Below are 15,179 nucleotides of genomic sequence, written 5' to 3'. Positions count from 1 at the left end.
AGGGAAACATGAGTTCTGTCAGAGGAGGAAACTGAGGGTCAGAGAAATCAAGTGACATTGATGTGTTGGCCCTACGGATATTTGCTGAGTATCTCTTAGCACCATGCAAGTGAAAACAGGGCCACGTGTCTTGTGAATAGTAAAGCTGAGTCACCCATGCTGCCTGGCTCCTTAGTGGTCTTCCCACCACTTTTTTGCCATTCCTTTGTTCTACTTGGTTCGGTGGAGGTCAAGGTGTTGGAAGGCACAGCAGATGTGGAGCGGAGTATTGAATCCAGTGTCTAGCTTACTTGGCTCTCCTCTTTCCAGATCTGGACAAATTTGCAGCAGAAGATATAATTGATCCCATTGCAAAGGCCAAGATGGTGGCTTTGAAGGGCATCAAGAAGGTGATGGCTCAGGGCAGCATTGGAGTGGCACCTGGTATGAACAGGTAAGACTTGGGAGGTGGGGAGTGGTTGGCACTTTTCCTTTCAACAGTCCTTCGCCTCTCCTTCCTGTTTCCCCCTCCTTACTTGTCCCATCTCTTTGTCTTTCAACTTTCCCCGCGACCTACACATCCCCTCTGTTTTGGCGGACTCCAGGCAACAAGTGTCCCTACTAGCCCAGAGGCTCTCAGGGGGCCCTGGCAGTGATCTGCAGAACCATGTGGCAGCTGGGAGTGGCCAGGTAAGTGATCAGGGTGGGAGTAGGAACGTGTGTCTTCCACAATTGGGCCACTCTTCTTAGGGCTTGAATTGTGACAATGACCCTTTAGTGGTTTCTCTCACCACAGGAGCGGAGTGCTGGTGACCCCTCCCAGCCTCGTCCCAACCCACCCACTTTTGCCCAGGGAGTGATCAGTGAGTATGGGGATGGGGAGGAGTGTGCATGGGAGTGGCTTGGGGCAGATGTTGGAGGAGGAGGGACTCTGATCTCCCTTTTGTGGGTCCTGACATCCTGTTTCCCTTCCCAGATGAAGCTGACCAGCGGCAGTATGAGGAGTGGCTGTTTCATACCCAGCAGCTCCTACAGATGCAACTGAAGGTGCTAGAGGAGCAGATTGGTGTGCACCGCAAGTCCCGGAAGGCTCTGTGCGCCAAGCAGCGCACTGCCAAAAAGGCTGGCCGTGAGTTCCCAGAGGCTGATGCTGAGAAGCTCAAGCTGGTTACAGAGCAGCAGAGCAAGATCCAGAAACAACTGGATCAGGTAGGGAAGGCAGACTTCAGCCTGGTAACCAGGAGCCCAGAAGAGGGAGGGTATGGGTGGGCAGGCTCCAGGCTGAGCCCCGACTCTCCTGTGTTAGGTCCGGAAGCAGCAGAAGGAGCACACCAACCTCATGGCAGAATACCGGAGTAAACAGCAGCAGCAGCAGCAACAACAGCAGCAGCACTCAGCCGTGCTGGCCCTGAGTCCTTCCCAGAGTCCCCGACTGCTCACCAAGCTCCCAGGCCAGCTGCTCCCAGGCCATGGGCTGCAGCCGCCACAGGGGCCTCCGGGAGGGCAAGCTGCAGGTCTTCGCCTGCCCCCAGGGGGCATGACACTCCCCGGACAGCCTGGTGGCCCTTTCCTCAACACCTCTCTGGCCCAGCAGCAGCAACAGCAACAGCAACATTCTGGTGGGGCTGGGCCCTTGGCTGGCCCCTCAGGAGGCTTCTTCCCTGGCAACCTGGCTCTTCGAGGCCTAGGACCCGATTCGAGACTTCTCCAGGAAAGGCAGCTGCAGCTGCAGCAGCAACGCATGCAGCTAGCCCAGAAACTGCAGCAGCAGCAGCAGCAGCAGCAGCAGCAGCACCTCCTAGGACAGGTGGCGGTCCAGCAGCAACAGCAGCAGAGCCTGGGCGTACAAGCAAACCAAGCTCTGGGTCCCAAGCCCCAGGGTCTTCTGCCTCCCAGCAGCCATCCGGGCCTCTTGGTCCAGCAACTGTCCCCACAACCACCCCAGGGGCCCCAGGGCATGCTGGGCCCTGCCCAAGTGGCAGTGTTGCAGCAGCAACAGCAGCACCCTGGAGCCTTGGGCCCCCAGGGTCCTCACAGACAGGTGCTTCTGACCCAGTCCCGGGTGCTGAGTTCCCCCCAGCTGGCACAGCAGGGTCAGGGCCTTATGGGACATCGGCTGGTCACAGCCCAGCAGCAGCAACAGCAGCACCAACAGCAGGGATCCATGGCAGGCCTTTCCCATCTGCAGCAGGGCCTGATGCCACACGGTGGGCAGCCCAAACTCAGCACTCAGCCCATGGCTACCTTGCAGCAGCAGCAGCAGCAGCAGCAACAGCTCCAACAGCAGCAGCAGCAGCAGCAGCACCTCCAACAGCAGCAGCAGCAGCAGCAGCTCCAACAGCAGCAGCAGCAGCAGCAGCACCTCCAACAGCAGCAGCAGCAGCAGCAGCACCTCCAACAGCAGCAGCAGCAGCAGCAGCACCTCCAACAGCAGCAGCAGCAGCAGCAGCACCTCCAACAGCAGCAGCACCAACAGCAGCAGCTTCAACAGCAGCAGCAGCAGCAGCAGCACCAACAGCAGCAGCAGCAGCAGCAGCAGCAGCATCAACAGCAGCAGCTCCAGCAGCAGCAGCAGCAGCTCCAACAGCAGCAGCACCAACAGCAGCAGCTTCAACAGCAGCAGCAGCAGCTCCAACAACAGCAGCAGCAGCTCCAACAATTTCAGCAGCAGCAGCAGCAGCAGATGGGCCTCTTGAACCAGAGTCGAACTTTACTGTCTCCGCCGCAGCCACCGCCGCCGCAGCAGCAGGTGCCCCTCGGCCCTGGCATGCCCGCCAAGCCTGCACAACACTTTTCTAGCCCCGGAGCCCTGGGTGCTGCCGTCCTGACGGGCAAGGAGCAGAGCATGGTAGACACAGCTGTTCCTCCAGAGGCCGCGGAGGGGCCGTCCACACATCCTGGGGCGCCGCTAGCCTTAGGGGCTGTTCCCGAGTCGGCGGCCACCGAACCTGGGGAGGTGAAGCCCTCATTGTCCGGGGACTCGCAGCTCCTGCTTATCCCACCGCAGGCCCAGCCACAGCCTGGCCCTGCACAGTTGCAGCCACCCCTGAGGCTCCCAGGTCCACAGCAGCAGCAAGTTAACTTGCTCCATTCTGCAGGTGTGGGAAGCCACGGGCCAGTGGGCAGTGGCTCATCCTCGGAGGCCTCATCCATGCCCCATCTGCTGGCCCAGTCCTCTGTTCCTTTAGGGGAGCAGCCTGGGACCATGACCCAGAACCTTCTGGGCTCCCAACAGCCCCTTGGACTGGAGCGGCCCGTGCAAAATAACGCAGGGCCACAGCCTGCCAAAGCAGGATCTGGCCTCCCACCGGGGCCGGGCCTGCCCGGGCCTGGAGTTATGCCAACAATGGGGCAGCTTCGAGCGCAGCTCCAAGGGGTCCTGGCCAAAAACCCCCAGCTACGGCACTTGAGCCCGCAGCAGCAGCAGCAGCTACAGGCGCTCCTCGTGCAGCGGCAGCTGCAGCAGAGTCAGGCAGTGCGCCAGGCCCCACCCTACCAGGAGCCTGGGGCCCAGCCCTCTCCCCTCCAGGGCCTCCTGGGTCGCCAGCCTCAACTTGGGGGCTTCTCTGGATCCCAGACAGGCCCTCTCCAGGAGTTAGGGGCGGGGCTTCGACCTCAGGGCCCACCCCGGCTCCCTGCCCCACAAGGAGCCTTAGCTGCAGGACCGGTCCTCGGCCCTGTTCATCCCACACCTCCACCATCCAGCCCCCAAGAGCCAAAGAGACCTTCCTCACAGCCCCCCGGAGCCAGCCCTCTGGTCCCTTCCCAGCTCCCCTCTGAGGCCCAGCTCCCCCCCACCCAGCCAGGGACCCCAAAACCCCAGGGGCCTTCCTTGGAGCTGCCTCCTGGGAGGGTCTCACCTGCTGCTGCCCAGCTTGCAGATACCTTCTTTGGCAAGGGGCTGGGACCTTGGGACCCCCCAGACAACCTAGTGGAAGCCCGGAAGCCAGATCAGAGCAGCCTGGTACCTGGGCATCTGGAGCAGGTGAATGGGCAGGCAGTGACTGAGCCACCCCATCTCAGCATCAAGCAGGAGCCTCGGGAGGAGCCATGTGCCCTGGGAGCCCAGACGGTGAAGAGGGAGGCCAACGGGGAGCCAATAGGGGCACCAGGTACCAGCAACCACCTCCTGCTGGCCGGCCCCCGCTCAGAGGCCGGGCATCTGCTCTTGCAGAAGCTTCTACGCGCAAAGAATGTGCAACTCAGCACTGGGCGGGGGCCCGAGGGGCTGCGAGCTGAGATCAACGGGCACATTGACAGCAAGCTGGCTGGGCTGGAGCAGAAACTACAGGGTACCCCCAGCAACAAAGAGGTGAGTGCTCTAGAGAGATTGGAGAAGATAGAGTGGGGATTGCAACCCAGGGCACTGTGAGCAGATCTGGTTCACCCAGAAGAGGTGAGGGCTTGGAGGAAGACCGCAGCCTTCACTGTGGGTTTTTCTGGCCTAGGACACAACAGCAAGGAAGCCTGTGACACCAAAGCCCAAGCGGGTACAGAAGGCAAGTGACAGGTTGGTGAGCTCCCGAAAGAAGCTGCGGAAGGAGGACGGGGTCAGGGCCAGCGAGGCCTTGCTGAAACAGCTGAAACAGGTAATCCCCAGGAGCCAGCCCTCTGGCCCCTAGCTGTGGGGTGGCAGAGATGTACACACTGCGGGTTTCCAACTTTGTCATCTTGCCCCTCCTAGGAGCTGTCCCTGCTGCCCCTAACGGAGCCTACTATCACCGCCAATTTTAGCCTCTTTGCTCCCTTCGGAAGTGGTTGCCCGGTCAACGGGCAGTGCCAGCTGAGGGGGGCCTTTGGAAGTGGGGCACTGCCCACTGGCCCTGACTACTATTCCCAGCTGCTTACCAAGGTCAGAAAAATGGCAATACCTTTTGGGGCTGACGAGGTTCTTGGGGAGGTGGAGGTGGGAGTGGAAGATGAGGAAATTGCTGATGTCGTGTGGGGTCAGGAGATTACGTCATTCTCCCTCTGCCATCTTGCACACAACACCCCACCCCACCCCCAGAATAACCTGAGTAACCCGCCGACACCACCCTCGTCGCTGCCCCCCACCCCACCCCCATCGGTGCAGCAGAAGATGGTGAATGGCGTCACCCCATCTGAAGAGCTGGGGGAGCACCCCAAGGATGCTGCCTCTGCCCGGGATACTGAAGGGACGCTGAGGGGTAAGTCAGGAGCAGAGTGGGCCTCTCCTCCTCCGGTAGGATTTGGCGGCTGGGATCCAAGTTGCTCAATTTGAGATGGGAAGGATTGCGTGTGGCCCTGTGCGTGCACATGACAGGATACCTGATCTAAGGAAGGGCCTGGCCTCTTCAGGGCGGATTTGTTGGAAGCCAGGGCTCCAGAGCACGGGCAACAGAGGAGGTGGGTGGCGGGAAGGGTGTCGATGAGGCTTTTGTTCACGAGGCACAGCCTACAGTGCCTTAGTGTGTATAGAACTACAGTGAGCTGTGGATTTGAACTCTCTGGTGCCTGTATTCATCTGTCTGTATTAGCGCCGCTAAGTAACATGACCGACTTGTGTGGGCCGCAGTTTCCTCACTGTAAATAGGTGTTAGAATATTCTTATGCAGGAGTTGTTAAAGTTGATAAACAAAGCCCAGTGCCTGGCCCATGGGAAAGTCTTGATAAATACAACTCATTTACCCAGGGTTGTAGGTAGGTGGGTGGGTAGATAGTAGTGGTTATGAGAGCTAGACTAGGTCTTGTAGTAGTTAGGCCTGAAACATGGGGCAGATTGTCCCGTCATCTCTGGCCACCAGCCTGACTTTTCTTCTCCCCTCCTACCCTTCAGATGCTTCAGAGGTGAAGAGTCTAGACCTGCTGGCCGCCTTGCCTACACCCCCTCACAATCAGACTGAGGATGTCAGGTACGGGGTGGGCCTGGAAATGGGGATAAGGAATAGGGATGGGGGGGCGGGTTGCCTATTTTTTTCCTTTGGCCAGTGGCAGATTTCACAGAAGGCTATGACATCTACTAATTTCTAAATTTGGGAGGGAATGTCTACAAGGCTATACCAACAAATGTCTACTTTTGGCCCATAGGATGGAAAGTGATGAGGACAGCGATTCTCCTGATAGCATTGTGCCGGCTTCGTCCCCTGAAAGCATCTTGGGGGAGGAGGCTCCCCGTTTCCCTCAGCTGGGCTCAGGCCGGTGGGAGCAGGAAGACCGGGCTCTTTCCCCTGTCATCCCCATCATTCCTCGGGCCAGTATCCCAGGTAGAGGCTGCTCTGGGCATGGACCAGGCTGGGCTGGGTTGTCTGAAGCTGGGAGAGAGAGGCAGCTGGAGTTTACATGGGTCCCTCTCACATTCCAGTCTTCCCAGATACCAAACCTTATGGGGCCCTGGACCCGGAGGCCCCTGGAAAGCTGCCTGCTACAACTTGGGAAAAGGGCAAAGGAAGTGAGGTGTCCGTCATGCTGACGGTCTCTGCTGCTGCGGCCAAGGTGTGTCTTGGGGGTTCCTTGGAGGTCAAAGGGATCCTGGTCAGAAGACAGTCCCTGGAGCGTGTGTGGATAAGTTCAGTTGCTCAGAACTATGTACTAGGACCTACTGTGTGTAAGCGCCTGGGCCGAAGGCTGCAGGATTAGGGTAAATAAAGCACGTGAGGTCCCTGCCGTCAGAGAGCTCACAGTCTAGTGATAGATGCAAGTCAGCCAGTCGGGGAGCACACAGAATGCGACGAATGCTGCAAGACAGCATGTCCCCAGTTACATTTGGTGGAACTCTTTGTTATTTTTTAACATTGACAGGGTTTTGTGGTCAAAGAAAATTGGAAATCCCAGTTGAAACCACAAAACAAGTTTCTTTACTACAGGACTTCTCAGATTCTTTCGTTTGCTAATGTGTATTGTGAGTCTCCCAAGTGGTGAACATAGGGTGTGTCATTTCTACACTTGGTGGGCACGGGGCCCTTGTCATGGAGCACCAGTTACTGACCGCAGCAGTCTGGGAGAGGTGCTATGAAGGAAGCACGGGAGAAGGGCAGGACTGACGAGCCACTTGGGGAGCAGGGTTCTGGGTGTTGTGTCCCCGCCAGAGTGGTGGCAGTGCGCACCCCGTGCTGCTGACCCGGTCTTCCCGGCCCCTTCCCTGCCCTGGCAGAACCTGAATGGTGTGATGGTGGCAGTGGCAGAGCTGCTGAGCATGAAGATCCCCAACTCCTATGAGGTGCTGTTCCCAGAGAGCCCTGCCCGGCCGGGCACTGAGCCGAAGAAGGGAGAAGCTGAGGGCCCTGGTGAGTGCGGCAGGAAGTCTCAGGACCTGCAGGGAGGGATGCTGCTAGGAGGTTCTGATCCCTTCCTTTCTGTAGGAGGGAAAGAAAAGGGTCTGGGAGGCAAGAGCCCGGAAGCTGGCCCTGACTGGCTAAAGCAGTTTGATGCAGTGCTGCCCGGCTATACCCTCAAGAGCCAGCTGGACATCTTGAGCCTCCTGAAACAGGTAGGTGTGGGGGAGAAAAGAGGGTGGGTGTGCGGAGAACACAGAAGGCAGAGGGCTTTGGGGAGAGTGGACCCTGGGTAAGAGGAGGGAGGGGACTTGCAACGCAAGGAGCTGGCGCTGATGATACCGGGCACGTCCCCTTCTGTAGGAGAGCCCTGCCCCAGAGCCAGCTGCCCAGCACAGCTACACCTGCAATGTCTCCAACCTGGATGTGCGACAGCTCTCTGCCCCACCTCCTGAAGAGCCCTCCCCGCCCCCATCCCCCTTGGCACCCTCTCCGGCTAGCCCCCCTGCGGAACCCCTGGTAGAACTCCCCACCGAACCCTTGGCTGAGCCACCGGTCCCGTCGCCTTTGCCACTGGCCTCATCCCCTGAATCGGCCCGACCCAAGCCCCGAGCCCGGCCCCCCGAAGAAGGGGAAGATTCCCGGCCACCTCGCCTCAAGAAGTGGAAGGGGGTGCGCTGGAAGCGGCTGCGGCTGCTGCTGACCATCCAGAAGGGCAGTGGGCGGCAGGAGGATGAGCGGGAAGTGGCGGAGTTTATGGAACAGCTCGGCACAGCCCTGCGGCCTGACAAGGTGCCTCGTGACATGAGGCGCTGCTGCTTCTGTCACGAGGAGGGTGATGGGGCCACTGATGGGCCCGCCCGCCTGCTGAACCTAGACCTGGACCTCTGGGTGCACCTCAACTGCGCCCTGTGGTCCACAGAGGTCTATGAGACCCAGGGTGGGGCGCTGATGAACGTGGAGGTGGCTCTGCACCGTGGGCTGCTGACCAAGTGCTCCCTGTGCCAGCGCACCGGTGCCACCAGCAGCTGCAATCGAATGCGTTGCCCCAACGTCTACCATTTTGCCTGCGCCATCCGCGCCAAGTGCATGTTCTTTAAGGACAAGACCATGCTGTGTCCAATGCACAAGATCAAGGGGCCCTGTGAGCAGGAGCTGAGCTCTTTTGCTGTCTTCCGGCGGGTCTACATCGAGCGGGACGAAGTGAAGCAGATCGCCAGCATCATCCAGCGGGGAGAGCGGCTGCACATGTTCCGTGTAGGGGGCCTTGTGTTCCACGCCATTGGACAGCTGCTCCCGCATCAGATGGCTGACTTCCACAGCGCCACGGCCCTCTACCCAGTGGGCTATGAGGCTACACGGATCTATTGGAGCCTCCGCACCAACAACCGCCGCTGCTGCTACCGCTGCTCCATCGGCGAGAACAATGGGAGGCCAGAGTTCATCATCAAGGTCATGGAGCAGGGCCTGGAGGACCTGGTCTTCACTGACGCCTCACCCCAGGGTGAGCACTGGGCCCTCAAAACACTCCTGTGCAAGTGAAAGGGGTCCATGGGGTCTTTGTGAGTCATCTTCCCCCATGGCTTCAGGCAGGTGGAGGTCTTCTAAGAGCCCCAGAGACAGTGTTCTAGCCTCTCTGAGTTGTCTTACGTTCCCTTGTGATTGGAGCTACTCTGCTTGTCTGCTTCACATATTCTAGCTCCTTTTCCTAGCCTCAGCGGAACTAAGGAATACCATTCTGAGACCACATTGTCTGGTTCCCTCACCCTGTTCCTAACCATGAGGGCCTTATGATTGCTTTGCCCTGCTCAGAATTCTTTTGCTTTGAGCTCTAGCGTTAACGATAGAAATAAGTGAGCAAGTGCTGTGCACCACACACTGAAGTAAGTGACCTAGGCTTTTTTGTTTCTGGCAGCCCTGTGAGGTGAGTACTTTCATATTGCCCAGTGCATACATAAAGAACCAGAGCCTTAGAGAGATTTAGGTATTTGGCATAAGGGCCCATAGCCAGTACCAGAACCTGAACCCAGGTCTTCCTAGCTCTAAAGCAGGCCTGGTGTTCTGGCTCTCGGTTAGGCATGGTGGCCTGTGCTGGGTTTCCTGGGCCCTGAGGTCATGTGTTTGTGTCCTAGAGCTCTCTCTGGTGCCCCTCCAGGGTAGGAGGCCTTCTGGCTTGTTGAGGGAGAGTGGGACTGGGAGGCCAGTGGGGAGTCCTAAAGAACCACACAGCCTTGTCACAGAGAGGTGTGCAAGCTACAGAAAAGGACCATAGCTTCGGATCAAGGTTAGGCTGAGGTCAGTCAACAGAAGTTGCCTCTGAGGGCCACTCTCTTTCCTTGCCTCTTAGCGGTGTGGAATCGCATCATCGAGCCCGTGGCTGCCATGAGAAAAGAGGCCGACATGCTGCGGCTCTTCCCTGAGTACCTGAAAGGCGAGGAGCTCTTTGGGCTGACGGTGCATGCCGTGCTGCGCATAGCTGAATCAGTAAGGAGGGGGCCAGGCGCCATGTGGGCACTGGGGACACTGGCCGTGCCCCCAAAATGCTCAGGCTAAGGCAAGCATGACCTGTGTCCACAGCTGCCCGGAGTGGAGAGCTGTCAAAACTATTTATTCCGCTATGGACGCCACCCCCTGATGGAGCTGCCACTCATGATCAATCCCACCGGTTGTGCCCGATCGGAGCCTAAGATCCTCACACACTACAAACGGTGAGCTTTTGGGGTGGGGGCTGTGGAATGTGGGAGTGGGGGTTGGCAGGGGCCCTCTGGCCAGTTATGAAGGTTTGGGGGTTCACTCTAAGCCTCCTGGCTAGAGGGTATGCAGGGATCACCTAGGTTATTCCTTTCCTCCTCCACCCTGCTCAGGTGTTCTGGGTTGACCTGGGGTCTGGGACAGACTTACCTTGGGCACCCTGGGAATGACTTGGGAAGGTTCTGGGTAGACAATGGTGAAATTCTGTCAAGTAGATAAGGGAGCCAGTTCCCTCCTTCCTCTCTTATTTTGCTTCCAGGGGGCCTGTGATTCCCCCAAACCTGAGACACCCCATAAGGCTAGGGTCACCTTCCCTTCCCCAGGCTGAGTTGGTGTCAAAAATAATTAGAAATATAGTAGGTAAATAATAAAACCTTACATTTGTATAGCACTTTATACTTTTTTTTTCAAAGCGTTTTCACATCCATTATCTCATTTGATCCTCACAACAACCTTATGAGGTAGGTAGGGCAGGTGGTATGACCCCCGTTTTACAGCGGAGAAAACTGAGACCCAGAAAGGTTAAGTGACTAGACAAAGGTCACACAGCTGGGACCAGAACTTACCTCTCAACCTGTGGTTCACTGCTCTTTCTGTGTACCATGGTAGCCTGACTTTGGTCCCTGGGTAGAGGGAGGCAGAATCTTGGTATCAGGGTTTTCACAAAGGCCTTCTGTTGCTCCTTGGGCTAGCAAAGAGCGTCAGGCTCTACTAACCCAGTCATCCCTAGTCCTTGATGCTCTACAACAGTGGTTTTCAAACTGTCTGTGTTTCAGAAAGTTTTGGAACACATAAACCGAGTGAGCAGAACTTGGCTCTCCCCGTGCACAACTCCCCCTTCCCCAAATTGGATTCAACCAGAAGCATTGTGTTTTCATCTAGTTTATGTATTGGAATTCCAATGACATTTTATTAAAGAAAAAAAACTCTTCTAAATCAAAAAGAATCGAAAACGTTTGAAAACCACTGCTCTGGGATGGGCAAGATTTTGGCTGGTGCCCTAGGGTGGTGAAGAGGCATCCCTGCCAGGCAGCAGTCATTCCCCTGCACTGAGCCATCTGTACAGAGCCCAGCATTATGTCAGAGAAGGGGACAGTGTGAAGAAAGGAATGGGTACCACCTTCTCGGCTGTGAATTCAGAGCGACTTTTAATTCAAATCCAGCCCAGTGTGGTAGGGCTTCTAATACGTGCAAGAGGTAGAACTCACACATTTGAGCAAACCATGAGCTTACATGCCAGGCCTGGGCTGCTTGGGGAAGACCTCCCAGAGGAGCGTGGCCTTGTGTAATGTTTGGCAGGAGGGTGGTATAAGGCAGGGAGATGGGAGAACGGGCTCAGTGTAGGGGAATTGGTGCCCCCCCCACACCCTGTCCCCCATCCTGGGCTCTCTGCACCACTCAGGGTGTCGGACGGGTCCCCACAACTGGCGGCTATCACACCAAAGCCAAGACCCACACGCCTCCGCTCCCATTTCCGAGACGGCACATGCCCCTAGCCGGCATGTTGCACATCCCAGGGAAGAGGCGGGTGGCATGTGCTTGGTCTGAGGGAGAGCTGTCTTGTCATGGCCTGTGTCACCTCCCAGGCCTCACACCCTGAACAGCACCAGCATGTCCAAGGCATATCAGAGCACCTTCACAGGCGAGACCAACACCCCATACAGCAAGCAGTTTGTGCACTCCAAGTCATCACAGTACCGGCGCCTGCGCACCGAGTGGAAGAACAACGTGTACCTGGCCCGCTCCCGTATCCAGGGCCTGGGGCTCTACGCCGCCAAGGACCTAGAAAAGCACACAATGGTCATCGAGTATATTGGTACCATCATTCGCAATGAGGTGGCCAACCGGCGGGAGAAAATCTATGAGGAGCAGGTAGGGGCTGGCTTATGGCCCCCGCTCTGCGGAGGAGGGAGGGTGAATCGGGGTCAGGTCAGGAGAGCAGGTGGAAAGTTGTGGGAGGCGGGGGAGGTGAGAGATGGGAAAAAGGCGGGATAGGAATTGAAGATAAGCCCCCTGCCCAGGTCTGGTACCCAATCCCACCACTAGCACCGCTGCCATTCTTTGACATTCTTCCCACTTCTGCAACTTCCTCCCTTCTAGAATCGAGGCATCTACATGTTCCGAATAAACAACGAACATGTGATTGATGCTACGTTGACTGGAGGCCCTGCCAGGTGAGAGACAAATGAGGCAGGAGGAATTTTAGGGGTCCCTGGGGGTGACACTCAGGGTGGGCCAAGACGGAGCCAAAAGCATCCCGACTCAGTTGCCTGGCATCCCCGACTCTGGCCCACTGCTTAGGTACATTAACCATTCCTGTGCCCCTAACTGTGTGGCGGAAGTTGTGACGTTTGACAAGGAGGATAAAATCATCATCATCTCCAGCCGGCGAATCCCCAAAGGAGAGGAGGTGAGAGGAAGTGTCCTTTGTGAGTGACTAAGCAGCTCCCTCTTCTCTGCTATTCCCCAGAACCAAGTTCCTTTGGCCACTGCTGTCAGATCAGATCTCTGCCCAACCCCCACTCCCTCTGGGGGGCTGGCATCGATTCTACCCTCTTTTCTTTCCAGCTGACCTATGACTATCAGTTTGACTTTGAGGACGATCAGCACAAGATCCCCTGCCACTGTGGAGCCTGGAATTGTCGAAAATGGATGAACTAAGAAGCTTAGAGGCTACCAGGCAGGGGAGTCCCCCCACCCCCAACCTCTTCCCTGAAAGGGATGAGGGGGAAGAGAGGTAGCAGCCAGAGCCAGGACCCAGGGCTGGGGCTGCCGGCTGACCGGAGCCCCTGGAGCAGGAGGCTGGGGCAGAGGGCCCTAGGCCAAGCCCACCCTGGGCACCAGGGGCAACCCTCTTCCCCGCCACCGGCCCCCAGGCTGGCATCTCTGCCCCCAGCTCCAGGAGGGGCCAGACAGAAGCAGCCATTGGGCATCTCAGGTTTGAGGGGGATATGGGCCGGGAACTACCCAGAAGCAACTGGGAGGCAGCAGGGAGGGGGGAGGAGGATGTGTGGCCGGGCCTCACAGCCCTGCTTCTCCCACCGACCTCTCCGGCCCAACTCAAGGCTGCAAAGAGACTTGACTAAGCTTGACAATCCCAAAGGCCGGGTCCCACACCTGGCCCTGCCTGCCGGGTCCTGCCCCCACCCTCACTCCCATCCCCTTCCCTCAATCTGTCTCTGTCTCCCTCTTCTCCTCTGTGTTTCTGTCTCTCTATGGGTTGTGTTTCCTTGTTTTCCACTCTGACAAATGCAACATGAACGGGAAAGAGGCGCCCAGCTGCCCAGGAGGGCAAGCCAGGCAAGCCGGGCAAGGAGACCCCGCACCCACACCTACCTCATTTAAGTGTTGGATTTTTTGCTGTTTTGAAATGTGAGACCCTCTCCAAGCCCCCTACTGCCCCGACCCTCTCTTCCGCCTCACTGCCCTCTTCTGAGTGGGTGGAAAGGGGGTAGGAAGAGGAAGAAAAACAACAACAAAAAATCCATCTTTGTTTTTAATTATGGGCATGGGATGGTGGTTGAGGCTAATGCTGATGAAGATTGGGGGTAACTGGCCCCTGGTTGCTCTAGGACTTCCTTCTCCATCTGGACATGGGGGCAGGAGGGGTGTGCTAAACCTAGGACCAGGATATCGCCCTCCTGTTTTCCCAACCCCATCATGAGCCCATTTGCCCTCCAGCCCCTGGATGGGGTGGGTGGGTGGTCGGGTGAGGGCTATCCCTGAGTGGCATGCCCATACCCAGTGAGGCAGGGTGTGGCCCGGAGCTCCCACTTTCCCTCAGTCACCAAACTGCTGCTGGTCTGGTGGGAAGGGGTGGTGATGTGGGGGTGGGGAGCTTAGTGTCAGCGCGGGGAGGGTGGGGGGTATTTATCTATTTATACATGGGATTGTACATAGTCTTGTGGGGAATGGGGGAGCCGGCTGGAGGTAAGAACCCTCCCCTCTCCCCCCACCCCCGGGGAGAGCAAATGTAAAACTACTAATTTTTGTGCTTTATATATTCTATATAAATATATCTATTTTCTTTTTACAAAACCAGTTTATAAATGGTAGGGGGGTGTGGGGCGGACACATGGAGCTCCCCTTGTGGGGGGGCCCCCTCCATTACCCAACCTACCGCCCTTTTCCTCACCCCCTCCCCACCCCCTGGCTGTGACTGCTGTAAGGTGGGGGTATAGAGGCTGGGCAGTTCTCACCCCCCTTGTATAGTTGGACTATGTTATAACGCACAAAAGTGAGCTGGCCCCAGGGGGAGCCAGAGGGTGATGGGTTCCCTGCCTCCCTTTCCTTCCCCTTTCTGCCCAAGCTTGTGCTGCAGTTGAACCTCTTCCTGGGGCTTAGGGGTAGGTTGGGGGTGGGTGAGGCCCCAGACCCCTCTTGAGTAGGGAGTGTGGGGATGAAGATGAAGCTTATATGCAGTTCTCTCCTAGGGGCTGTGGGCAAAGGGCATTTTGTAATTAATATTTTCAAGAATCAAATGTCTGGAGTGTAGGGGTGGGCTTGGTGGCGGTGGATGGGCGGGCCTGCTGGAGGGGGAGCAAGGTCGCTGATGTGATTTTAGGTTTTGTTTTGTTTTGTTTTTGAATTTGGGGGGGTTGCGGATTGATGGGGGTAGGGAGATTTTTTTTTTTTTTTTAAAGCTGCTTCCTCAACTGTTTCAAGCTGCAAATGTTTAAGAGAATAACATCCTCCACCCCCACAAAAAACCACTGTCATTAAATCAGGCAGTGAGGAGACTGGGCTGCTGCCCCCAAAGCCATTGGATATTCCTTTTCCAAGAGCGAAAGTTCTAGGCTACAGGGAGAGGGAGATTGGCTCCTGTGAGTTAGGCTCTGGTTGGGGCTTGGGCCCTGGGATTGGGAAAAGGGGATGGGGCAGACTTTGTAAGCATATGCTAGGTATCCGATAGTCCTGTAGAATTTAGTGAAGAACCTTATACAGTTTTTAATTTTTATATAAACTAACTCAGACCCAAGCTACAAGGTTGGAATTTTGGTTGTTGGTTTTTTTTGTTTTGTTTTGTTTTTAAAGTACCCCGCCTGTATAATTGCATCTGAATTCCCTCCTCTTCCCACCCCCCCCCCGTGTTTGTATTTTGGGTTGGTTTACACTTGCACATATTCAGTTTTCAGTTTTTCCCTTTTACAGTCTTCTCCCCTCACCTTCAGGACCCTCCCCCTTTTTAAAAAATAAATCGCTGACAAGTGTGAATCC

General features: G+C 56.7%; 1 protein-coding gene across 1 annotated transcript in view; it reads left to right on the top strand.

Moving 5' to 3' along the window:
• The window catches only part of KMT2D (lysine methyltransferase 2D), a 39,675-nt gene extending 24,499 nt beyond the window's left edge, over window positions 1-15,176 (top strand). The window contains exons 36-56 of the mRNA XM_032348075.1: window positions 310-433; window positions 585-669; window positions 776-842; window positions 956-1,188; window positions 1,286-2,239; window positions 2,450-4,291; window positions 4,428-4,568; window positions 4,664-4,831; window positions 4,988-5,147; window positions 5,777-5,852; window positions 6,028-6,203; window positions 6,302-6,432; window positions 7,091-7,223; window positions 7,299-7,426; window positions 7,575-8,715; window positions 9,559-9,695; window positions 9,789-9,919; window positions 11,549-11,834; window positions 12,063-12,136; window positions 12,264-12,372; window positions 12,531-15,176. Of these exons, the coding sequence (XP_032203966.1) occupies window positions 310-433; window positions 585-669; window positions 776-842; window positions 956-1,188; window positions 1,286-2,239; window positions 2,450-4,291; window positions 4,428-4,568; window positions 4,664-4,831; window positions 4,988-5,147; window positions 5,777-5,852; window positions 6,028-6,203; window positions 6,302-6,432; window positions 7,091-7,223; window positions 7,299-7,426; window positions 7,575-8,715; window positions 9,559-9,695; window positions 9,789-9,919; window positions 11,549-11,834; window positions 12,063-12,136; window positions 12,264-12,372; window positions 12,531-12,623 (6,389 nt within the window). The 3' untranslated portion in view covers window positions 12,624-15,176. The remainder of the gene's footprint in view (window positions 1-309; window positions 434-584; window positions 670-775; window positions 843-955; window positions 1,189-1,285; window positions 2,240-2,449; window positions 4,292-4,427; window positions 4,569-4,663; window positions 4,832-4,987; window positions 5,148-5,776; window positions 5,853-6,027; window positions 6,204-6,301; window positions 6,433-7,090; window positions 7,224-7,298; window positions 7,427-7,574; window positions 8,716-9,558; window positions 9,696-9,788; window positions 9,920-11,548; window positions 11,835-12,062; window positions 12,137-12,263; window positions 12,373-12,530) is intronic.
• The last annotated feature ends 3 nt before the right edge of the window (window positions 15,177-15,179 follow it).

The sequence above is a fragment of the Mustela erminea genome, chromosome 6 (genome assembly GCF_009829155.1).
Source record: "Mustela erminea isolate mMusErm1 chromosome 6, mMusErm1.Pri, whole genome shotgun sequence".
NCBI lineage: Eukaryota > Metazoa > Chordata > Mammalia > Carnivora > Mustelidae > Mustela > Mustela erminea.
The sequence above is the reverse complement of the archived record's forward strand: the minus strand, read 5'-3'. Positions and strand labels throughout refer to the sequence as shown.